At 41.1% G+C, this 25,675-nt stretch overlaps 3 protein-coding genes across 6 annotated transcripts; 2 read left to right on the forward strand and 1 right to left on the reverse strand.

The window, feature by feature from the left end:
* Positions 1-62: 62 nt before the first annotated feature.
* Positions 63-21,157, forward strand: LOC129507608 (histone H2B type 1-C/E/F/G/I). 4 transcript variants are annotated; one of them, XM_055322123.1, is made up of 2 exons: positions 63-459; positions 21,077-21,157. In XM_055322123.1, the coding sequence occupies exon 1, from the start codon at positions 70-72 to the stop codon at positions 448-450; it is 381 nt and encodes a 126-aa protein (XP_055178098.1). In that variant the 5' UTR covers positions 63-69; the 3' UTR covers positions 451-459; positions 21,077-21,157. The 4 variants fall into 4 exon arrangements, with proteins under 4 accessions (XP_055178098.1, XP_055178099.1, XP_055178096.1 ...); XM_055322124.1 differs by lacking the exon at positions 21,077-21,157 and adding an exon at positions 18,854-18,914; XM_055322121.1 differs by lacking the exon at positions 21,077-21,157 and adding an exon at positions 16,146-16,266.
* On the forward strand, positions 17,616-18,780 carry H1-6 (H1.6 linker histone, cluster member). The gene has a single exon (XM_055322095.1). The coding sequence runs from the start codon at positions 17,616-17,618 to the stop codon at positions 18,252-18,254; it is 639 nt and encodes a 212-aa protein (XP_055178070.1). The 3' UTR covers positions 18,255-18,780.
* LOC129507617 (histone H4) lies at positions 18,947-21,158 on the reverse strand. The gene has a single exon (XM_055322136.1). It carries the CDS (start codon positions 20,490-20,492, stop codon positions 20,181-20,183), a length of 312 nt encoding a protein of 103 aa, XP_055178111.1. The 5' UTR covers positions 20,493-21,158; the 3' UTR covers positions 18,947-20,180.
* Between the last annotated feature and the right edge of the window lie 4,517 nt (positions 21,159-25,675).

Here is a 25,675-nt window from a genome sequence, read left to right on the forward strand (position 1 = left end):
ATAAAAGCCCTATAAGTAGCAGAGATTCGCTTCCTACTTTCACTTCGCTTCGGACACTGAGGTTTTAATATGCCCGAGCCCGCCAAGTCCGCGCCGGCCCCGAAGAAGGGCTCCAAGAAGGCGGTGACCAAGGCGCAGAAGAAGGACGGCAAGAAGCGCAAGCGCAGCCGCAAGGAGAGCTACTCGGTGTACGTGTACAAGGTGCTGAAGCAGGTGCACCCCGACACGGGCATCTCGTCCAAGGCCATGGGCATCATGAACTCGTTCGTCAACGACATCTTCGAGCGCATCGCGGGCGAGGCGTCGCGCTTGGCGCATTACAACAAGCGCTCGACCATCACGTCCAGGGAGATCCAGACGGCCGTGCGCCTGCTGCTGCCCGGGGAGCTGGCCAAGCACGCCGTGTCCGAGGGCACCAAGGCTGTCACCAAGTACACCAGCTCCAAGTAAACGTGCCAAGTAAGCGTCTCCTTCCCTAAACCCAAAGGCTCTTTTCAGAGCCACCCACCGGTCTTATCAAGAGAGCTGTAATTTACACTTATGGAAGTTTTGCATGATGAGAGTTGAGGCTAGTGTCCAGCTCATTAGGAAGTCCTTAACACTTGAGGAAATCTGTAGCTTTTTCTCTTCCTGGTAGGGGGCAGTACAGCGCTGAGGTTGATGTTAAATAACTGCCAGAATTTATGTGCCAAAGGTTTGGTCCTGTTACTCTATGCTCCTGGGGTTGATCTCCATTAGAACTCCTGTTAAAGAGTTTGCTCAGTTTGTCGTAATTTTGTTTAATCTGACCATACAAATTTGCGATCTTTATAGGTGTCTGGTGGCTTATAGTCAGTCAGGATCGAACTCCTTTGGAAGGCTCCAGCTCAAAATTGCTGGGTAACTTGTCTCCCAGGGAGCTGAAATGGCGGATGAACGAGGTGGGACGACAGGAAGGACGCCTTTGGGCGCACTCAGTCTCCCAAAAGAGCTTTCACTTAACAGATATCGCCGGCAGTCTGCAGGCTGGGAAATCCTACTTTAAGCACTTGAGAACTTCGTTCCAGGTAAAGATTTTGAGGTGAACGAAGCCCTTTCTCAACGTTTGTATTATCCAAGTCGGGAACACATTTCAATACTTCTGAGTGAAATTTGCTTTTTCTATTAGAAACGGGAATATAAGGGGAAGAAGTTTTGTTACAAAAGAACACAAAGTCTTGTACAATTTTGGGTAAAATGTGTGGCTTAGATTAGCAGGTTACTTAACATAAGGACCTCATGATCTTAAACCAGCAATTTTCATTAATATTTGGGAAGAATCCTAAGAACTTGCCCAGCACTAGACAGGCTTCCATTGGAACACAGCTCTGGTTGCCTAACTTGGAAGAGTTGAGAAATGGTATAGCCCTGGACTAGTTAAGGTGGACATGATAATGCAGGCCAGACAGTTGGAGAGGTTTGTCACACTAGCTCCTCAGCCCAACTGTAAGGTTTCCAGAGTCCTTCAACAACTGAAATTGGATTTTTTTTTCCCTGTGTGCCTAGCGAACCTGCTCAAGGACTGATGCTCCAGTTCAGGCTGACCCTGACCTAACTACCAGCTAATCAGGTTATCCAAAAACTGTGCAGGTTCACTATTACCAGCCTGACTACAATGTTTTGGTTTTTTTTTTGTTTGTTTGTTTCCTTCTCTTCTCTTTTATAAAAATTCTGGTTTGCCATTTGTTGGATGAGATAATTCTATAGCTTGTTCTCCCTTTTATACAAGCAATGGGCAGGCTAATCATTAACTACTTGACCATTTATTTCTGAAAAATCACCAAGACATTTACTGAAGTCCTGCCATAAGACTCAATAGAAATGTGTGACCTGGTGAAGTGCCTTGCCCAGTCCTGGGCAGTTTGAATTTTATGCTTATCTGCCTTTGGCTCTTGCATGCTGAAATGTATTCTTGCCCAAATTTTTTCTTATTTTGGCTCTTATTCTGATGGCACTCTGCCAATTGGTTACACATTAGTGCTTTTATGTCAGATCATTAAGCGATTTAGTTGGTGGCAGAGGATAGGCAATCTGAAGTCTAGTTCTTGTGTTAATCTTTTTTAGGTTGATTGTCTTTGGGGATTCTGATATTCTTTAGCATTTGAGAACACATGAGCAGGAAGTCGGTGTTTTTCCTTCTGGCCTTTAATGTGATCCACTGAGTTTGGTGTTTTGTGTTTGTATACTGTATGTAGATTCCTGAAACTGAAGATACGTGCCTCTTTCCTCCTTTCAAAACAATCTTTTCCATGTTTACTCATTATGTATCCAAATAGTTGTCAATATCTGCAAAAATAGTTTCTGCATCAAAAAGAAAAGCAAATATAAAATGGCAATCTGTAATAACTTTTGACTTTCATAAAGTGGCTAGGCCTTACAGGAGACTGACGACAGGAAAGAAAAGTTAAATCTCCAGCATGCAGGGGCCTGTCTCTTGCTCTGCAGAAGCCTCTAAAGTTTATGATTCAGTAATTCCAAATTATTATCCTTTCAGGCTCTTTAAGTAAGGTTAGAGAGAAGAGAGAAGAAACATGGTATTATAAATCAGATTACTGAGCCATACAAAAAGAGAAGGCTTCCAATACTCTTATAAAATAAACACTTAATGGTTTCTAAATCTTAATGTGTTTATTGTGAGAGCTATGGCACTGGAAAGTAGAATTTCCTACAAAACTTAGAAAGATATCAACAGTTTACTCATATTCTCAGTGTTGGCTGAGAGATCTCTGCTCTTAATTACATCTGTTTCTCAATGATACCTTTGTGTTTTTTAAAATCTGATTAACACACTTAAATCTGGCTCTGTTTTTCATAACTTTACGTTTTATTCTGGTTTCGCCATTAGCTCCTCTAACTTCCACAAAGATTGAGAATATTTTTGTTTTATGAATACAAGTCAGTTTGAGCAAGTCATCTATCTCAGCAGGAAATTAGTAAATTGTAATGCAAACTCGTTTTAAATGGCTTTACATAAACACTAAAAAACATGATTTAAAGAGAATTTAGGAGCTAGAGGGTATTATGCTAACTAATCGAGATAAGTCAGTCAGAGAAAGACAAATACCATATAATGTCACTCTTCTGTGCGATTTAAGAAACAAAACATAGGATCATAAGGTGAAAAAAAGAGAGGAAAACCTCTTGACTAGAGAACAAACTGATGGTCACCAGAGGGGAGGTGGAGGATGGGGGAAATAGGTGATGGGGATGAAGGAGGGCACTTGTCCGGATGACCACAGGCTGTTGTATTGAACTGCTGCATCACCATATTGTGTCCCTGAAACTAATATTACACTGTATGTTAATTAACTGGAATTAAATAAAAACTTTAAAAAAAGAGAGAAATTCAAATCAAAATAAAAATTCTCCTGATGCTTTAAATGTGCTACCTCTTTAAATTGTAGCTTAAAGAAAACAGGAAAGTTTAACTGAATTTAATTAGTGGTTTTAGTTAGTTGACAGGTTATAGTAATAAGAAACAAAACAGAACTTCTCTATTTTGGAACAACTTAAATTTTTTAGTTCATCGTATATAATTTCATAGGGGAAAATCACATATTTTAAATTAAGATTACTAATTTTGCTTTAAAAATGGTCTTATGTCTTTTTCTTTGTTATTGTCATGAAGTAAGAATAATGTTAGTACGATATTCTAGTTCACACCAGTCTGGGGTTTATTTTCTTTAAAAAAAAAAAAAGCAATCATTAACTCTAATTTGCTAAATTCCTTTCACTAGGTTTACTAGTTATAAGAGTTAAAAATCATTTTATTTAAAATTATACTTCTGTATATTATGCATTGAGTTAAATTAAATCACAATGTCATTTTTAAAACAGCTAACATTTAGAAAGTTGCATGCAAATCATAAAAACTCAATGTGTCAGCTTTAATGCTGAATTCATAATCCATAGATAACTCTAAGAATTGAGTGCCCAATCTTTGGATACCTGGACAATTTCTAAATTAGAGGATACAAAATATACATCCCTAAAAACAATTTGATCTATGCAAGTCTCATATTTTTACACAGTTTAGAATGTTCCTGAAGAAAAATCCAAGTAGATTTTTACTGTTATGTTTTAGCTTTAACTGTTCTCTATAACCAATAACTCAATCTACATAATAGGTCAGAGATGAGAAGGTTCCTTTGCTCAAGGCTCAAGAGTTGACATATTTACTTATAGTAGATATGCCTGGGGGTTGTTCATTTGCTTTCCCTTGTATGAAAACAAAGGGGTTTTCTTCAGATGTCTCAGTCAATATAGGGGCAGGAGTCAGGGAAGAATAGTAACTCAGAAGAGGAAGAGGAGCAACTAAAGAAAATCTGAGTGGTTAAAATTAACATGACACTTAAGAAAATACCTCACATACAATGCGAGAAACAGCCTTTCAAGTTTTCATTACCATCAGTACTATAACAACAATTGTCTAGTCTGATTTCTAAAAATAAAATCAAATATAACCAGCCCTTCATTAAGAATTGGCTATCACAAATCTCCCATACTGTTTGTGTAGCCCCACCATTTTCAGACTTTCTAATCATGTAACAAAAAATAACTCCAGTGATAAACCAGTTCCAAATTTTACAAATCTGTTGATTACCCCTAAGACTGGACAAATGATTGAATCTTGCCTTATCTATAATTAATAGAAATTGCAAAAGTATAAAGTTGGATCAATGCTTCAAACCAAACCTCAAGAACCATGTTAACAAATCACTTTCATGCTATTGTTAAAATATAGGGATTTTTTTCCCCACCTGGTATTGCCTTTACTACTTGTAAATGATAAAACTAAGAGTAAAATAGTTTCAAAAATCTGTATAAAACATATTCTTATTGGATAGATCACATCAGTCCACTCATCATGTAATACAAGAGAATTTAAAGTAAAATGTGCTCAAAATAACTTTAACTTAGCATGCCAGTATTTTTGTCTAATCATGATAATGTGTCCATGCCTAAATATTCTCATAAACCCTTATCATTTGAAATTGTACCAAAAGATCCATGTGACTTTGTTTTTCTTCTCTTTTGACATGTTTTGCTTTGGGGCATTCTGATATTGTCAGATATTACCAATGACTAATGTTAACTACACTCTCATAATTGAACAAATGGAAGCTACATTTGAAGAGAAGATGTCCCCAGATACACTTCTATATAATATATCATTAAAGACTATATTAAAGATTTTCTTTTTTTTTTTTAATTTTTATTTATTTATGATAGTCACACAGAGAGAGAGAGAGAGAGAGAGAGGCAGAGACACAGGCTGAGGGAGAAGCAGGCTCCATGCACCAGGAGCCCGACGTGGGATTCGATCCCGGGTCTCCAGGATCGCGCCCTGGGCCAAAGGCAGGCGCCAAACCGCTGTGCCACTCAGGGATCCCCTAAAGACTATATTAAGGGAGACTTCAAGAAGTGTCAACTTTAGGATGTGAGGGTGATTTGACTGCGACATCTATCACCCCATTGATCACCAGGGTTAATTTGGCTGATGTGGCTGGGCAGGGGGGTGTTCTCTTCCTCCCTCACTACTCCATGTGTGTCCCTCCTGGATCTGCACATTCAATGAAGGAGGACAACTCTCTGATGGAGGAGGACTGCTCTTTTGTCAAGGGTATAGGTATAGCTGTGCTTCCCTGCTAGAACTTCTAAACAAGCTCTCAAGGTCCAAGCTTCCAAGATTCCAGACACCTCCAAATGAGGCTCTGCATGTGGCAGTTTGCCTTTCTAAAAAGTTAGATAAAATAAAATATTAAAAAAGTCAACTTTATAGCAGTGGTGGAAAGGGCCATTATCAGTACTTTTAACTAAAAATATTGCTTTAATGCTCTAGGACAGATGGATATTTAATTCCCACTGCAAACACTTTAGAATCTCACCACTTGGATATACATTCCCATTGAAAACACAATCCTGAGACTCATTAAAACCTCTCCAGAAGTCTGGAAGTAGGAAGCTCTTTCCTAAGTTCTACAGGTCAAGATGAGATCTAGAGTAGACCACATCTTCCTTCTTTGTCCTCTTGTGTTATTGTTTTGTCTTTTTCTCCATTATCCGTCTTTCTAAGGATTAGATTTTGAATTTGGTCTTCCCCAGTATTAAATAAAGTAAATTCCTCAGAGCCTAGACCTCTACACCTTGACTAGAATTTCCTAAACAACAATAGATACGGGATCCCCTCTTACCTCAGTTCTGAGAGGGGAAAAGTAAGACTTTGGTTGGCTAAGTTGAAGGCTTATGTGGCTTTATCATCCCATGAGCAACGTGTATGGTACTTACTACAAGGCCTGTTTCATCATCTTCTTATGGGTTTTCATGGTATTAGATCTCCCAGCTGTAGGCTTTGGCCAGAAAAAGGAATAATCTGATGGGGCTTATCTCCTTCCATATGCCTAGACAATGACGTGTTGGGGTAAAACCTTGATCTCAACACTTAAAGGCCTCAACTTGTTTCCAGACTATATCAAGTTATCCAAGTAAATGAATTTGATTCAAAAGCAACAAAGATAAAAGTTTGTTCTTGTTTCTCTTTTCTACCTCCTCCCCTCTTTTTCGCCTTTTTCTTTTCACTTTTTGCCCCTCTACCATTTATTACTGGCGCAAACTCAGGTGAGGGACAGCTTATAAAAATATAAAAATTGGGGCACCTGGGAGCTCAGTTGGTTAAGCGTCTGACTCTTGATCTCAGCTCAGGTGTTGATCTTTGGGTTGTGAGTACAAGCCCCATGCTGGGCTCCACACTGGGTGTGGAGCATACTTTAAATTTTTTTTTTTTAATTTATAAGGATTAAAGATTAAAATGTGCCCCTTTTACTGTTGGACTTGCTTAAATAGTTGGGGTGATAGATATTGGGTGCTAGGTTTAAACACACATACACACATCTGGGCTTCCATGAACTGAACTCAGTTCACGTGCTGGTCTGGAATGGGCCTGAAGGACCTGGCTCTCTTGCCTTCAGGATCCTCCAAATGCCAAGAAACACAATTTGAACAGGGGCTTTCCCTGCCCAGTGTCTGGGACCTCCTTCTCCCTCTCTCTTTTTGTGTTCCGGATTGCAGCAGATTTGCACACACCCTGCTTTCCTGGTTCCCTGCCTCCCACTTGTACTGGACCTCCATCTTTTTATTTTTTTCTCCCCTTCCTGCCTAGCAAACTCCAGCTTATCATCATCTTGCATAGATCTTCTAGCTCACCAATGCCCCCGGGGAGGTTTCTCTGACCACCCCCTCTCAAGGGTTCAGTGTGATCATTGCTCAGTTTGCAATTATTTGTTACTACTTAACTAGTTGTCAGGTCCAATAGGCTCTGAGTTTTGATTTGGTCACCACAGCATCCCAGGATCTGTTCCCGGGCTCAGCACAGGGTCAGTAGACATATATGACTGAATGAATGAATTCATTGAATAAACTTTTTGAATGCCAACTGTGTACCAAGTTCACATGTGTATATCACGAATAAAATCACAAAATCCCTTCGCCCTGGGAGGTGGGACTCTGGGATGATAAAACTGAAAGACCTAATGACTCCAGGCAGGAGGCTCCAGTGTATGTGGGGCTTGAAGGCACCTGCATGTGGGGTGGAAGCTGTTATGCCCAGTGTTTGTTGGGGGATAATATTTGCTCATCATTGACTAGGAGACCAGATCTAGGATCAAGGTGCTACTACTACAAATGGCAATGTTGAGTATGCTTCATTAGACGACCCTCAGGTCAAAACAAGGTATGTGATACTTTCTGTTATAAGAAACAGATTCCTAGTGCTCAGTGGTGAACTGCGGTAACAGTTGTCAGCCATTTACGTGATATCATATAATATCCTGTCACAAAGGTGATGGGGCTTGGCTCCATGGCTCTCAGAGACGGTTTCCTTCCAGCTTGTGTCTCAGATATTCTCGGGTCTTAGGGGTCCTTGCTGGACTTGACATCCAGCCAGCAGACAGAACGAGGGCTTTGGGGGCCAGGCCTGGAAGTGACACACATCATCCTGTCCACATTAGTTTGCCCAGAACTCAGTGACAGCAGCACAGACTTGGCAGAGAAACAGGGGACTGACTGTAGATGAGCTATGTGGACCGGCAGAAAAGGAGCTGATGGATGCGGAGCAAGTAAGCTCAGGAATCATAAGGTCCAGTTCCCTTTTGGTACCCTCTCCTCCCCTTCCCTATTCCTCTCACCCTTCTGTCCCTTTGGGGGGCCCACAGTGGCTTTTCATCAGCCAGTGCCAAGCGCCAGCACAGAGAGAATGAGGACAGAGTTGGGAGGACATAAGTAGGGAAATTCTTCCTTTTCTCCCCCCGCCCCCCTGCCCTGAAGGACCATCCTCTGTCTCTTCCTCCATTCTCAGTGACTGTCTCCTTGGAAAGTCACTGCTATCGGGGAGCTGACATCTCTGCTGCAGAAAACAAACAACAAACAATTGTTATGATACGTCATTATACAGCATGTGAGAAAGGAGTAAACAGGATGGGGAGGGATGGGAGAGAGCAGGGAAAAGTGGCTCAGGCATGGCAGTAAATGCAATTTTTATATTTTCACTAACAAACACGCTTACTCTAACCATAGATGCGGGCCCTGGGGTAGCACTTAGTGTGTCCCAGGCACCATTCCAAATGTTTACTCTATGAGCTCAGTGAATTCCCCAAAAATAACACGTTAGCCAGAAAGCATATAGGGATGAAGCCCTTGCAAGAAGAACCAGTAATGGAGGGAGGAGGTGAAATCGAAACCCTGTTCTTCTACCTTTGGAGTGTTCTGAGTGCCTATCCCTCCTTTTCTGGTACTCAGGTCAGTGTCTTCACTTTAGTGTGAGCTTGTGAGGTTGTGTGTGAGTGTGAGGACACGGAGGGCTGTGGTTCCCTCTAGCACAGGCTTTAAATCTGGGGCCTTTTCAACAGTGTTTAAGACAACATGTGGCACTCAGCATTGTTGAGATCACTGTACTTGAAGCCACGATAATTCTGCTATGTACTATGGGAACATCAGGAGTCACATCTGGAGTCTGCAGAGTTAGTTGGTCAGTGGTTTGTGGGGGAGACTGCCCCTTACCAGCTAAGGAGAGGCCTGCCTTCCCCTTGCCCACCCCACCACTGCCACCAGCTTCTGCTTCTTAAACTCTACTGGAATGTGACTCCCATCGCACTTTCATAAGTGCATACAAAACAGGCAGCAAAAAATCTGTCTTTGTAAATGAAATGATCACCTTGGTGTTAACTTTGTCAAGCATAGGTTATAATTAGGAGTCCTTAGATTTGCCAGGCATGCAAACACTTGCCACAGAAACCCCTATCTCCCGGCCCAAGTAACGTATCAGTCCACAGGTATAAAACGGGATTCTCTACTGAGCAAACCCTGCATACATTTTCTTGCATGGGATTTGGCCACCTGTAGAGGATAAATCAGGTTTGCCTTTGTTTGCTTGTCAAGAGGAGGAGGAAAAGTGCATTTTATAACATCCAAGAAACAGACTAAGCAGTTATTTGGGTACATTTCCATCAGATATGTTTCATTTAACTTATTTAACAGCTATTGGGGATGACCTCATCTGTTAGCAGCCCAGAGAGATGAGCAGCTGAGAGAAGGGTGGCTTCTGGGAACAGTTTCAATGGCTCCGTGAGGGAATAACAAGCTTGAACTGTAACCTGTGGTCTTATAAGGACCTTCCTCATCCCTCACAGGCAGTTCGAGCTGAGTGCTCACCCTCAAGCACCCCACCTTAGACAATCTCCACCACCTGGCCTTTGTCACTGTGTCTCCTTTGTGAAAAGCCCTAACCTGACAAATTTCTATTCTCCATGCAAGACTTAGCTCAGGGGCACCAGCGTGGCTCAGTTGGTTAAGCATCTGCCTTTGGCTCAGGTCATGATCCCAGGGTCCTGGGATTGAGGCTCCAGGAGGGTTCCCTGCTCAGCAGGAACTCTGCTTGTCCCTCCTTTTGCCCCTCCCTCTGCTTTGTGTGGACTCTTTCTTTTTCCCTCTCTCTCTCTCTCTCTCTCTCTCAAATAAATAAATAAATAAATAAAATCTTAAAAAAAAAATAAAAAGACTTAGCTCAAATGTAACTTAAAGGACACTAGCTAGACCGTATTCATCCTGTACTTAAGAGTATACATAAGACTCCAGCACCAAATGGTATGAGTTTACTACTAAGAGTCACCATCCAACAGCTGTATCACCTGAGAAATGCAACCTTAATTTTCTCATCTACACAGCAGAGAGAATGACCTACTAGGTACCTCATAAGGTTGCTGCAAGATTAAATGCATTGGTATCTATAAAGTGCTTAGGACACTGCCTAGCATAGAACAAACTCCCTGTGAAATTAGCCATCCTTATTATTGCTGTTGTTCTCAGAGTCAAGTATGATATTAGGTAACTGATGAATTATAGAATTCAATTGATCATTCAGTCTTTCTCTTTTCATAGGAGGAGCAGACAGATTTTAAACATCTTTACCAACCACTGCTCATTGCTAAACATCATTGCATCTCACACATACAACAAGTGATGCTATAAGAAGATAAATGGAAATATTTTTAACAATCAAGGAAGGATCAGTAAGAACCTGGCTAAAATATTTTTTTCCAAGTATAAAAATGTTGAATGTTTAGTATAGAATTTTGTAAAAAGAGAAATATATAAAGAAAATTAAAATAACTTAGTATCTCCTTTTAATATATAAATGACAAATATGTATAGGTAAATGTGAATACATATGATACACCTATAGTGCATAAAGTATATTCAGTATCATGCCATATATGCACATATATGATTTTCTAGGTAATTTACTTAGAAACACAATTTTTAATGGATATATCATTACTTACATAAACAGTCCTCTGTTATTAGCTATTTAGATTGAGTTTCAGTTTTTAAAAAATTTTTTTCAAAGTTTTTTTTAAGATTTTATTTATTTATTCATGAGAGACATACAGAGAGAGGCAAAAACAGACAGAGGGAGAAGCAGGCTCCCAGCAGGGACCCCAATGCAGGACTTGATCCCCAGACCTGGGATCACACCCCGAGTCATAGGCAGATGCTCAACTGCTAAGCCACCCTGGTGTCCCAGTTTTTCAAAGTTTTTTAAAGTAATCTCTACACCCAGTGTGGGGCTTGAACTCATGATCCTGAGATCAAGAGTTACATACCCCTCTGATCAAGCCAACCAGGCACCCTCTGAGTTTCATTTTTATGCATTATAGATCAAACAGATCACATATCTTTTAAAAAATATGTGATTATCTCTTTAAGATAGACTTTTAGAAATAGAAACACTAAATCACAAGGTCACAACATTTTTTAAGACTCTTAATATAAACATTACCAAATTACCATCCAGAAGGACCATGCCAATTTATAAACCCAACATATTATGAAAATCTCTATTTTACAGCACATGTATTTACACTGATAATTTTTTTTAAGCATCAATAGCTTGACAGGCTAAAAAATTTTTTTTTAAATGTCATTTCCTTCATTATTAGTGAGGGTACTTTCCCCCCATGTTTTCATTAGCCATGATCCCATAAGAAATGAACTGCTGCTCATGATCACAATCATTCCTTGGAAAGGCACCATATGTAGAGTAAGCAGGCTCTGAGGTTAAGACCAAAAATTGGTATTTAGCAGGTGCCTCCTCTGTTCAGGACTATACTGGAATAATAAACTACATTTCATTGTGTGTGTAACTGAACCTACTTTTATCTACATTGTCTCTTACAAGCCTCCTAATGACTCCATGAGAAAGGTGTCTAGTGTCGATTGAAATATGTCCCCCCAGAATTCATATGTTGAAGCCCTAATCCCAGTGTGATTCTATCTGGGGATAGGCTTTAGCAAGTATTTGAGTTTAAGAAGTTATAAAAGTGAGGTCCTAGTCAAATAAGATTGCTGGCCTTAAGAAGAGGAAGGGGGAAGATAGTTCTGGCATGCATGTAGCAGAGGAAACCCATATGAGTACAGAGCGAGAAGGCAGCCATATAGGCTAGACTAAGAGCTCTCACCAGAATTTGACCATTCTAGCACCCTGATTCCAGATTTCAAGTCTCCAGAGTTATGAGAAAATAAGTGTCTATTGTTTAAGCCACCCAATCTATAGTATTTTTTCTAGTAGCCTCAACAGACTAAGACAGTGGCATTTGCTGTGACTCACAGACAAGGAAAGGAAAGGAAGAAAACTCAGAGAAATAAAATTATATTTGGCTACGATCACGAGAGTCAGAAACAGGCAAGGTTGGAAGCTTACCCAGTTCTTATTCCAAGGCCAGGGCTCCAGCATGCAGACAACAGCGTCTGAAGGCCAAGAGCCACATGTTTCCAGAGCCAGCAGTAAACTAAGACTCGTCATCAGAAGATGGATGTTTAATCTTAAATAAATATGCTATGGCTGCTCATGTTTGAAAAACATTGAACTTCATGCAAAACTCAAATGCAAATTGTGTGCAAAACCACTTTTGCCTACCCAGTGGAAAATGATATAAAGCCTAAAGATATTCTTACAGCATTGGGGTTTGTATGTGTGGTAGATAGGCTCTCAAACTGGTCCTAGAGTAGTGCATCAGACAGGCAAATAAACTGGAAAGTTATATAGAAAATGTTTATTTTTTTTTACTCTATATATTTTTAAAGATTTTATTTATTTAGTCATGTGAGACACACAGAGAGAGGTAGAGATATAGGCAGAGGGAGAAGCAAGCTCCCTGCGGGGAGCTTAATGTGGGACTCAATCTCAGTACCCCTAGATCATGACCTGAGCCAAAGGCAGATGCTTACTGAGCCACCAAGGTGTTCCTTTTTACTATATTTTTAAAAGATGTATTTATTTGGGAGAGAGGGAGGGTGGGTGGAGGGCAGAGGAAGGCAGAGAATCTCAAGCAGATTTCGCATTGAGCATGGAGCCTCACCCTGGGCTTGATCTCATGACCCTAAGATACCAACCTGAGCTGAAACCAAGAGTTGGGAGCTTAACTGCCTAAGGCACCCCTAAAATGTATATTCTTTTAAAAATAGAAGAAACATAGGAGATAAAGATGGAAATTGGATTGACTATATGTCCATCCATCCACCCAATAGGTCTGCATAGATGAGCCCCTCCCACACACTAGGCATTGTTCTAGAAATATTCAGTAATATGCATGGTAGACCAAAATCCCAGGCCCATGAAATTTGCCTGCTCATGGAAAGGTACTATCCACTGAATCATTTTGAATGTATTGGGCTACCTTTCACAGAAATCCATGTAATAGTGCGTTAACCAAAAGAGATTTGTTTTTCCCAATTAGCAGGAGAGCTCAGCTGGTTTGTCAAGGTCCGTGGGGAACTGCCAATTCTACCCAAGCATTCAGGTTTCTTCTAGTATCCTTACTCTCAATCATGCAGTTTTCATCCTCTGTGTAGTTTTCAACTTCATGGTTCTCTTTAACTTCTTGGGAGGGCAAATCTACACCCCAGGTTGGAAGAAGGGGTAAAAAGATCAAGGGGAAATAGGCATGTGCCATCTGAGTCTACCAGATCATTATTGGGAAATTCAAAACAAAGACTTCCTGCTTTTTTTCTGGTGATTCCATATTCTGTATTAAAGTGCAACAGAAAATTCACTCCAAGTGATAATGCTTGTGTCTCCCTACTTTCAAAGATTGGCTTGTTAGCATCCATGTAGCTTGGGAAAATCATTTCAGTCACCTAGCGATGACCTGTTCACAGAAAGGTTTTAGATATAAGTTTATGGTGTTTGCATTATACATATGGGTCACAAATTAAGAAACACATGAAATGAGTACCTGTCTTTGTTTACACATAAATAGCTAATAAGAGAGGTCTGGATGTCAGGAAGAACAAAAAAAAAAGATGACCTGAATGGCTCCTCCACGGGTTTTCCAGTTATGCAAATAGCTTTTCTTGGAGGTCTGTCTCTTCCTGTGCTTTCTAATTAGATGGCAGTGGGTTAGTTCCTCTGTCTTCTGAGGAGTTTCCAGAACTCCTTCTGAAGGTGTGCTGTTTCATAAAGAGAAGTGGAAACAGTCATTCAGGTCCTGTGACTCAACAGAGGACATTTTCCCTGCCCCCTCTCAAAGGGATTTCTCCGTCTTGAAACCTTGGGCAGATTATTGTTTTGGGCACTGATTTTGGCACCAAATAATTGTTGTCATTGTGTATATTTAACTATTATCTCCCGAATAAGGAAAATGGTAAGTTCTTTAGTTTACAGACCAAGTAATATTTATTACTTTATTTAAAAAATGTCAATTTTATGGAACAGCATCATCTCTGCATTTGATATTTAATACCTGATGATTGTAGAGACAACTTTTACAAACCATGGAATTGTACACATGCCCTTTTTACAAAACAAACAAAATAATTACTCAATAGCTGAGCAAATAATCAAAATAGAATGATTCAAAAATGAAGAGATCATTTGAAAAAGAGGTAAGGTTTAGTGTGAAATAATGTTTATTAAACATAAATGAAAACCAAATACAAAGTTCAAAAATAGCTATTGCAAAAAGAGGAAACAAATGAAAAAGGGATAAGTTTTAAAAGGTAGGCCTAAATCTTAGATACCAGGAAAATCCAAGAAGCCTGTAGGGTAGACAGGTTGGTAGGTGAATGTCTGCTAATCTCACTGAACAGAGTGAAAATCTATAGATACTTTTATATTAGTCACATAACACATATACATAGAGAAATATAGAGTAAACATTTTTAAAAGATTTTATTTATTTGACAGAGAGAGAATACACACACACACACACACACACATATGAGTGAGGGTAGTGGCAGAAGGAGAGGGAGAAGCAGACTCCCTGCTGAGTAGGGAACCTGACTCCAGGCTCTATCCCAGGACCCTGAGATCATGACCTGAGTTGAAGATAGACATTTAATGACTGAGCTACCCAGATGCCCCTAGAGTAAACATTTTTTAAAACAATGCACTAGAATGTTAAATTAATATTAAAAATGGGCTGTACAGTTTCCATATCATGAGAGAATAAATTTATTATATTTTAAAAAGAAAACAGTTCTTTTATTTTGTGACTGTTTTCCTTACTTCATTATTCAGAAGTTCAGAAGTTAGGCTAGTGAAAGTTGATCTAAGGAAATGTTTACAGCAGTATTATTTCAATAATGAAAGTTCAAGAAGGTTGACATTCCCACAATAGAAAACTTTCCAAAATAAAATCACAGTATTGCTACACACACACACAAATGCTATAAAAATGTGATTACATGAACAACAGTTCTGACATATTAAGAGGAAGGAAAAAAGAAAAAAGACCCAGCAGGGGTGATGTACATAGCCAGAGCCTTTTGAAGTGAAAGCATCCTGCATCTTAACTCTAAGAACTTTGGCAAGTTTTCTGACTTTTCTGTTACTCAATTTCTTAACTATAAAGTTAGTTTCTATATTTTTTTCATTTTTTGAAGGGGAAAAACTTGGGATGATGACTGACAAAGAGTAATAAGCACTATGTGTGTATGTGTATGGAAGCTCTAAGACTTCTAATGCAAAATATGAATCATGGTTCTTTCTCTGGCTCTTAAATTATGGAATGTAATAACTTTTTTAATTCTTCAATTCTTTGTTACTTTTATTTTAAAAAAAAAATTTTTTTTTATTTATTTACAATAGTCATACAGAGAGAGAGAGAGAGGCAGAGACACAGGCAGAGGAAGAAGCAGGCTCCATGCACCGGGAGCCTGACGTGGGATTCAATCCCGGGTCTCCAGGATCGCGCCCTGGGCCAAAGGCAGGCGCCAAACCACTGCGCCACCCAGGGATCCCTTCAATTCTTTGTTACTTTTAAAGCAATGGAATGCTATATTCTGTAAGCCTATAATTATAAGGATCAATCCACTTCACAACCTGGCTCCTAAGTACAAGTACTCAGGGGTCACAGAGGATTAGAAAAACCAAACCCTATGTTAAAACATAGGGTCCTCGGTAAGACGCACCTGTAACCTGCCTTTGAAGAAAGATTTTTCAAACTTAGGGTCACATTAGTGCATTAGTTGGGAAATCAATCCCACAGTTTGCAACCAGCATTTAAAAAAATAGATTATAATACATCAGAATGCAAGCACTTAAGTTGGTATTGTTTTCTGAATTTTTGTTTCAGGTGTGTATATAAGCATGTGCCCGTGAGACAAAGAGAGGCAGAGACTTTGCTACCTCACTTTGCAACCAGAAGTTGGAAAGTCTCATCATTTGATATCTGCCTCACAAATATTTCAAACCTACTCTCCTTCCCCACACTGTCTCCTTAGGTGAAGCCCTTGTCTTTCTTTTGAGACTATTACAACAGACTATCAACCTCTGACATTGGCTCCTTTCCAATAATTAGTTTTTATGTGAAAAATCTAAAAAACAAGACAACCACAAGAAAAAAATTACACAGATCCTCTTCTTAAAAACTTCCCCCGCCTGTAGAATAACAAATTTCTCATGCAAACATTTCGGGGTCTCCACAAGATGGTCCTTTTGGGATTTTCCTCTGCTGAAGCCTGAGCTTTGGCCACGTTGCATTGCTCTCTCAATATCCTCCTGGAAGGTCTGGCCATGATGAATAAACTCCCATCTGGATCCCTTACAAAGACAAGTCCTAGGACAAGCTCAAAGAAGTATCCTGGATCCTGTTCTAATAATTCTTCTCCTGCTTCGAAGGCACATCTGCCAGCCCAGTCTTCCTAGAGATCTGGGTCTCTAGTTCTCACTGAGCACTTCCTGACCCCCTTCTTAGAGTTACTCTGTGTGTGTGCTTGGCATTTAGGAGGTGGAGGGGGTTGAGGTGGGGGCGGGGTTTGACTTAATGAAATCGGAAGCAAAATTCAGTTGAGGACACCAGCCACAGAGGTGACCTGATTTGGGCTACAGAGGTATTGTGTGTTAGATTCACGTTACTTACTGCATTCTTGAGGGTGTTTTATCAAGCCACGGGGATGGGGGACCTGGTTTAAATCACAACCCACATGCCTGGAGATTATGGTTTACTAGATTGTGTTTGCCCAAGTAAAGTCGTACTCTGCAGTTTTCTGGCAATTCTACAAGTATCTTTTAAGCACACAGTGAGACATTTAAGAGGTCTGTGTTACTTGCTTCACATACATAAATAATTTTCAATAAAAAATCAGTGTGTGAATAATTTATTTTCTCCACCGATTGCAAGCCAGCTGTTTGGAAAACCACTCAGAAGAGCTAAGGTAAGCCTCGTCCTCAAAATTACTTTTAAATTCACAAGGAAAAGGGGATATTTTCTTCTTCTCCTTAAGGTTGGCTGAAAATTGGGAGCCTTATTGTAATTGTTTTGGCCTTCGGGATCATTTCTCATGAAAAAGTGAACAGGCCTGGGAAACCCGAGTCTCCACGGATCATCCAGCAGCAAAGCCTGGGCGATGCTGCCCAGAGGATTTGTGTGGGATCCCATTTTTTGGGGTGAAACAAACACAAACGCTCCTTCCCCGGGGGGTGGGGCGAGGCTGGGGGATGAACCAATCACAGCACGCCCTGCCCTATATAAGGGCTTGAGGTCCTGAGACGTTTCACGCTTTTCAGGGCCGGTGCCCTGGTGCCGTTAGCTTGTCTTCTTGTGATGTCTGAGACGGTTCCAGCGGCTGCAGCTGGCACTGCTTTGGCTTCTATGGAGAATCCCTCAGCCAAGAAGAGAGGGAAGAAACCAGGGGGCATACCAGAGGCCGCCCCCAAGGCCCCAGGCCTCTCTGTGTCCAAGCTGATCATGGAAGCCCTCTCCGTGTCTCAGGAGCGAGCAGGTATGTCCCTGGCCGCGCTCAAGAAGGCGCTGGCGGCCGCCGGCTACGACGTGGAGAAGAACAACAGCCGCATCAAGCTGGGCCTCAAGAGCCTGGTGAGCAAGGGGACCCTGGTGCAGACCAAGGGCACCGGCGCCTCGGGCTCCTTCAAGCTCAGCAAGAAGGCTCCTCTTCCTACACCTGCCAAGAGCAGGGTCAAGAGGCCGCCTTCCACCAAGACCAAGAGGCTGGTCTTGTCCAGGGATTCCAAGTCTCCGAAGGCTGCCAAGACCAACAAAGCCAAGAAGCCCGGGGGTGCAGGCGCACAGAAGGCTGCTTGTAGTGGCAGGAAGGCCAAAGGTGCCAAAGACAAACAGCCCCAGAAGAGCCCAGGCAAGGCCCCCACTGGGAAACCCAAGGCGGCCAAGCCCAGGCTCAACCAGCAGAAGGTCAACCCGCGGAAGGCGGTGTCCAAGAAGTGAGCCAGAGCAAGCCCCCTTAATGAACCCAAAGGCTCTTTTAAGAGCCACTCCAAGTGCTTTAAAAGCGGCATGGCACTGAACTTGTAGAAGTTTCTATACGGTCGCTCATGAGGTCTCTTAGTAAGAAGTAGAAAAGGTCTTCTATTTCAAAGTCCTTTGCCTCGTTGAAAAGTGGGTTGCTGCACACTATAGAGTAGGGCACATGGCCTTGGGTAACCTCCATACTTCTCCAGGCAGACTAATGCTTAAGGTCGAGTAAGGCATGGAGGTCAGCTCTGCACAAACCAGACTTCTTTGAGTGGTTACGTTGCAGTTCGATCTTTTATTTGGTGCTGTTGTACTAAGTAGGATTTCGTAACTGTCTACAACTTTCTGGGGGTCAGTACCTGGGAATCAAATAACGATTTGGACTGGGGGATTTTAAGTCCTTGAGGGAGTTTTTCATTTGGTAAAAAGTAATAAGTTTACAGTTGAAAGCATACTGAAATAACATCCTCATTCCCAAAATACTGTAGTCACATTTAAGAAATTGGCTTGATAATAGCTTTAGTCTAATACAATTGTAATTTCTTTTTTTCTTTTTTTTTTTTTTTTTTAAGATTTTATCATGAGAGACACAGGCAGAGGTCGAGAAGCAGGCTCCCTGCGGAAACCCCATCTGGGACTCCATCCCAGGACTGAGGGATCATGACCTGAGCCCAAGTCAGACATTCAACCACTGAGTCACCCAAGTGCCCCTAATTCTATGTATTTTATGAAGAGAGTGTGTAGGCTTGTCCAAATTGTGTTCCACAAACAGAAATAGTAAACCTTTATGGAAATATTGCAGCTGCCAAGTTAAGGTCCAAATTGAACTAAATCACAAAAGCTATTATTAGGTTCTCCAAGGTCCAAGTTAAAGCATTTCTCATTTTAAGCAAAATTAGTTTTTCTGCTTTCACTTAATTGGGAATTTAGCACTCCTAAAGATTACTATGTTAAATTCATGGTGTTGATCTTATTTTGGGCCTTGGGTGTTTGGGGCAACCTTGAACAAAGCCCAGTACAAAACTTGCATATGCAGACTTGCATATATAATCTTTAATATACAAGTTTGTACTACAGATAACTCACTAGGGCCTAGCCTTCTAAACTCATTTATTTAATTGGGCCTCTGACAACAATGGGAAATGAATAAACATAGTGGTTTAAAGTTGTATAGAAATCAACCACAGCCCCTGCTTGCTTGGGTATAGAGGCCAGTTTACTTTCAGGCTGGAGCTGCAGCGCCGGGAAACGCCTCACTGGCCTGGCAAGGCCTCAAGTCCCGAGTGCAGCGGCCACGCCCACGAGAGGGCTGACCCGACTCCGCCAGGCCGCCGGCAGGTCCCGAGCACTGCTCGACTCGGTCCACAATTGGCCCTGCGATCCCGAGCGCCTGGCATTCAGCAGGCTAAAAAAAGTTAAAGGTTTTCCTACAGTTCCAGGGACAGCTATTCAACCCTTTTTAGCCAACAGAAAATAATTGCCCTGAAATTCCCGCCCCTAAAGTTTACCTCCCGCGGACACCGGAGTATCATCCAAGCATCCCTTGTCCCCAAAGTACCTTCGGCGACATACTTACTGGTGTGCCGTGGACACTTACGGCCCTGCGTTCTAAACCAATTGTTAGTGGGAACTCCCCCATTTCTACCCCGAAGCCACTTCACTTTACATAATGGGACTTTCTTAAAATATTTTGCAAAAAATTACTTTTCTGTGGCGCTATCCCATCATGTGCGAACCCCTGCGTTAACGTTTATCATACTATGCAGAAATTCTGTACGTAATACGGAGGAACCTCCGTAACCGTAACGATTTATACTAAGCACAACAGCCCCTTAAATAACTTCGTGGGCGGCCCTGAAAAGGGCCTTGGTGTTTACGAAAATGGCGGATGCGGCGCACTCAGCCCCCGAAGCCGTAGAGGGTGCGGCCCTGGCGCTTGAGCGCGTAGACCACGTCCATGGCCGTGACCGTCTTGCGCTTGGCGTGCTCCGTGTAGGTGACGGCGTCCCGGATCACGTTCTCCAGGAACACCTTGAGCACCCCGCGGGTCTCCTCGTAGATGAGGCCCGAGATGCGCTTGACGCCGCCGCGCCGGGCCAGCCGCCGGATGGCGGGCTTGGTGATGCCCTGGATATTGTCGCGCAGCACCTTGCGGTGGCGCTTGGCGCCGCCCTTGCCCAGCCCCTTCCCGCCCTTGCCGCGACCAGACATGGTTGCCGAAAAAGTGACTCCTCTGCCGGCACGCAGCCCTTTAAATAGGATATTTGCGGACCTGATTGAGAACAGCACGCCCTGATGGTTTTCCAAATTAGGTCAGCATGGGGGCGGGGCAAGAAGACATCATTACCATCTCGATGTTTTGATTGGCCAGTGCAACCTCGCTCTTCGTCGGAGCGTCTTCACGGACGCACAGGTTATGGCTCTTATTCGGCTGAAAATTTTCTTTCCTGCGTTGTTTCTTCCTCGCGCGTTTGCAAATTTAATATGTTTTTACCAGGTAAAGCCGCTGAAAAAAAGAGAACCACTCATCGTTTCTTTTTATTCCCGTCCAATAACTAATAAATTACGTAATTCCTTAGGGGAAAGGATGTAGAGGTAATATGTGAAGGATGGAGGATTTATAGGTCAAGGGACCTTCCCTCTCGTTCTTTTAATATTCCTATTTAACTGTCGCATGTAGAAGGCCTTCTTTATTCTGGACAAAGTGTAAGCTTGGCCATCTAAAAGCTCTAGCTCCACGTTTGGAAACAAAAAAAGCGAATAACTGCAAATTAAAACTTCTTGTTCTCTTTCAGACATTTATTGGGTGACTCCTGTTTCTACGTCTGGGAGAGAACCTGGGAACCTAAACATCCCTCCCCTGGACCCTCTTCCAGGCCTGCTGGGCCTGCCTGATCTGCCTGCAATTCCTAATAAGCTCCCCTTTCCTCCTCAACTGATGCCTTTTCAAAACTTCTCTGGGTTTATTTATTTTTTTAAAATTGTATTTACTTATGATAGTCATCCAGAGAGAGGGGCAGAGACACAGGCAGGCTCCATGCACCGGGAGCCCAATGTGGGATTTGATCCCGGGTCTCGAGGATCGCGCCCTGGGCTAATAGCAGGCGCCAAACCGCTGCGCCACCCAGGGATCCCCTTCTCTGGGTTTAGAGATGAGAACAAACGTTTTGTTGAGTTGGGGGTTAATTGTAGGGCAGGGCTAATACTTGATTAAGGTCATTACAAAGCCTACAGGGCCCTCCCCTGGAGGGCCTTTGATAAGATTATTGGTGTTTTAAACAAGGCTAATCCCATTAAGTTAAAAAAAAAAAAAAGAATAGATCAGAATTGGATCTGAATGTGATTGGGAGAAGCCCTGTCAAATCAAAATTTTCTCCTTAGCCTCCTCTCACAGCTTTTGAAAATGCCCATGATCAGATTTACTCTAGTTGAAACGAGGTTTAACCTCTGTCCATCCTGGTTAATGAATAAATGCCTATTTTGGGTACTTAAAATGATTCTATGGACCGAGACAGATCACATAATATATACAACCTCCTAATCTTTCAGGTGAAAAGAGAGGAGTCCCAGGAGAGGGTAGAAAAGCTCTGAATGGCATATGATTTGTAACACTTCTGGAATTATTAAGTAGTTATACTCTTTTCCAGATTGAGGGTTTTTAGGTTCCTGACTTAACCCTCTCCCCACTGCAAACAGATAATTTATAAGGGGACTTAGCTAGGAAGAAAGGTCAAACATTATAGAGAAAAGGTGCTGGGTCTGAGGTTATAAGTAAAACTGAAATCTCAACATGATTTTTAATTCATGGGAAGAAATAAAAATACCACGTATATAATATGATAACCTCATGCAAAAATCTGTGGTGTGAGCCACCCTTGTTAGGCATCCCAGCAAATGCCCTCTGCAATTCAACCAGAGGTTTAGGCCAGCTTTCCCTCAATTTTATTTTGTCCACTCTGTCATAAATAAAACTTCACTTTTATTTTGACACTTTATTCCTTTTTCTATTCCCTTCTCCTGATGTCCTCTTTTATAAATTTTTCTCAATGACATTGACTCAAAAATCACAAATGTCAGGATAGAAATATTTAAAAGGCATACACATACAGATGTATATTAAAAATGGATCCTTCCACTCTGGGAAGAGTACAGGTCTTACTTGGTCATAAGGCTTGGCAAAGCTGGTGCTCTCTCTGGCACCTGTAGATCTGGTTTTCTTTTTACCTCCTTCTCACCCTCAGAGAGAACCTGGCTTAAGAGAACCCCATTCATTCAACATGTGAGGTAAGCCTTTCAGCTAGAAACCCTACAAATTGTGGCTAATAGGTCACATCATACATTTGAACGAATAAAACCATGATGTTAATCAAAAGTCTTGGGGATCCCAGGGTGGCACAGCGGTTTGGCGCCTGCCTTTGGCCCAGGGCACGATCCTGGAGGCCCAGGATCGAATCCCACATCAGGCTCCCAGTGCATGGAGCCTGCTTCTCCCTCTGCCTGTGTCTCTGCCTCTCTCTCTCTCTCTCTCTGTGACTATCATAAATAAAAAAAAAAGTTTTATAAAAATATGGAATGCCCACAACACCCTCTGCAGCAGACTAACTCAAAGTATCAGAGCTGAGGAATGGTATATGTATATATGATATGATGTATGTATGTATGTATAGTATGGTATATATAGAATGGTATATGTATATATTCCTATATATATATGGTCAATAAATAATTCTGATACTTGCTCAGTGTTGAGAAGTCCCAATATACATCATCACTTTTTTAAAAAAATATTTCTTAATATTCATGAGAGAGGCAGAGGGAGAAGCAGGCTCTCTGGGAGGACCTGATGAGGGACTGGATCTCAGGATTCTGGGATCACGACCTGAGCCAAAGGCAGACAGACGCTCAACCACTGAGCCACCCAGGTGCCTCTACATCATGACTTTTACATGTATAATTGTGAGAAGAAATCCTAGGGAAGAAATATTTTTTATTTATATTACAGTCGAAGAAAGGTGTAAATTCAACCTGACCCAACTTAGTTTCTAGGGCTTTATAAAAACATTATTTTCAAGCATTTGGGGATATCACTCCTGGTCTGGGACAGATGGCTTTTCCAGTCACTGGCTGATGGATCTTATTGCAATTTAAGGCTTCAATGCATTTCTCTTTTCCAGCCACCTAACCTTTTTCTTGGTATGAATACCCATTGCCTTATTCACTTTCCTTAAATTTAATTTTCATTCCCATTGGCATATCTGTGTCCATAACATATACCATATCTTTCCCTACTTGCTCTCCTTCCTGTTCTAGAAAATGGTCTACTTTTTCCTTTCAGTCCAAACATTTTACTGTAAGTTTTTATCCCTTTCACTCCCTGCCGTCTTTGTGTGGTGTGTCCTTGCTCCTATTCTCAGTTTATTTTGACCTATCAAAAGAAAGTTCCTGGGACAGAGAATTTCGGTCAATATCTTTACTTATACATTTATTTGTTTCAAAATATTTATGTGTCCAATTAAATTTGATTTTCAACATTCTCTGGAATGCTTTCTTAATCACATACACAAAGCACAAAAAGTATTTTACACTTGTTTTAATGGTGAAGTTAAATGTGATTAATTAATTAATGTGATTCCACACATACCCAAAGAAAGGAAAGACCATTAAGTGTTACATCTGTATTTAAAACAGATGCTCTCTCTTGTACATATTGTCAAGACCAAAGGTGGCAGTATCAAAGTTGGTTATTGACTGCCTTTTGAAAATGCCATTGTGGTAACTGTTTAAGGAATAAAGTTCAGGATGCTTATTCAACCCATAAAGTAAGGTTAACCAAGGAGACTTACACTGGGGTTTATACAGATACAGGGACTTACCCACCCCACCCTTACCCCGTCCCACCAAGAGTACACAGAAGACTCCAAAAATCTTTTTTAGACTCTTAGGATCAAAACCTAGACTTTCATATTTAAAAAATAACAATACTTAAAAAAAAAACACAATAGTTTCTACCCAAATCTGGTGAATAAAATGATTCATAGGTGTTGTGTTTCAAGGCTATTCATACTCAAATTTTTGCCTTAATGGTAAAGAGAATAAATAGAAATTTGAATTTATTCATTAAAAATTTGTTCATTAGGAAAAAAATCCTTAGATTAAAAAAATACACCTAAAGAAAACATTTCCACATATTTATGAAAAAGTTATAGGAATATGGCAAATTCTGAAATGTTAAAACAAATTTTCTCCTCACTGAAGCAAATATCAGAGGTGTTGCCACCAGGAGCATTTCAAAGACATGGTAACAATGCTACACAACATGTTTTCTTGACACAGAAACAGGTATTGCAGAGTGGTTATGGCCTTGACTCTGAGCCAGATGAGCTAGAATAAAAATTGAGCACAATAATTTTCTAGCTGTGTAACTTTCAGCAAGTTATGCAACCTCTCTGTGCTTTCGTTTCCACACTACAAAATAAGGGTAATGAAATAACCATGGTTCTTACTTCACTGGATTCTTCAGAAACAACATACCAAACAAAGGCCTGGTATCTAGTTAGTGGTAATCATTATTTGCTGAAAAAAATAAATAAAATAGTTTTAGAAAATATTCATGCCATGGAAGGCATGCATGTGGATGTCAAGTCAACCCAGACTTTGTAACAAAACTGTCACACAAATTTATTAATAATGAATCATTAACACTGATTCCAAAAGAGAAACAAAAATATAATGTCCCAAAGTCTACAGAAGGAATCAAAGCCTCAAATACCTGTCTGTCGATTTGAAAATCTTAAATGTTTAAAGTCACATGTTCTTGAGTTCTGGTCATTATTAGATTAGAGAGTGATTAGAAAAAACTGATAGTTTAAAAATGGTAGCTTATAAGAATTTTCCAGCATTTTAGAGAAGGCCTTATGTTTTCAAATGCGTATGTGTGTGTATTTGAAGAATGTTTTGTGGTGCATCAAGCACACTCAGCCCTGTAAGACTATATTGTTAAAACATAGCCAAGAATTTTTGCTTGTATCTCCCAGCAGATCTTAACCAATGACGGCACCTGAACTTCATACATTAACAAAGGTTTTCTTCTGTTCTGTTCTCAGCTCAGGTAGCTCAACGGTGCCCTGTGATCGAACTAGCTGGTGACTTGTTTCTTATTTCTTCAAATTCTCAGGGGTTTTTCCCCCCACAAAGGATCTCCAGTGCACACCTCTTCTCCATCTACCCCTATCCCTGCCAAAAACTCGCCCCAGCTCTATTCAGTCACATGATCTCTGTGACACTTTCCACCATAGCCACCAGGTGGAACCCTTCTCTACAGCGTTTTGTTTGTGGGTGGTTTTGCCAGAGGCAAAATAGGATCAAGAATTTAAAATACAGGTCTTTGATTTTTT

Source organism: Nyctereutes procyonoides, unplaced genomic scaffold, assembly GCF_905146905.1.
Source record: "Nyctereutes procyonoides isolate TBG_1078 unplaced genomic scaffold, NYPRO_anot_genome, whole genome shotgun sequence".
NCBI lineage: Eukaryota > Metazoa > Chordata > Mammalia > Carnivora > Canidae > Nyctereutes > Nyctereutes procyonoides.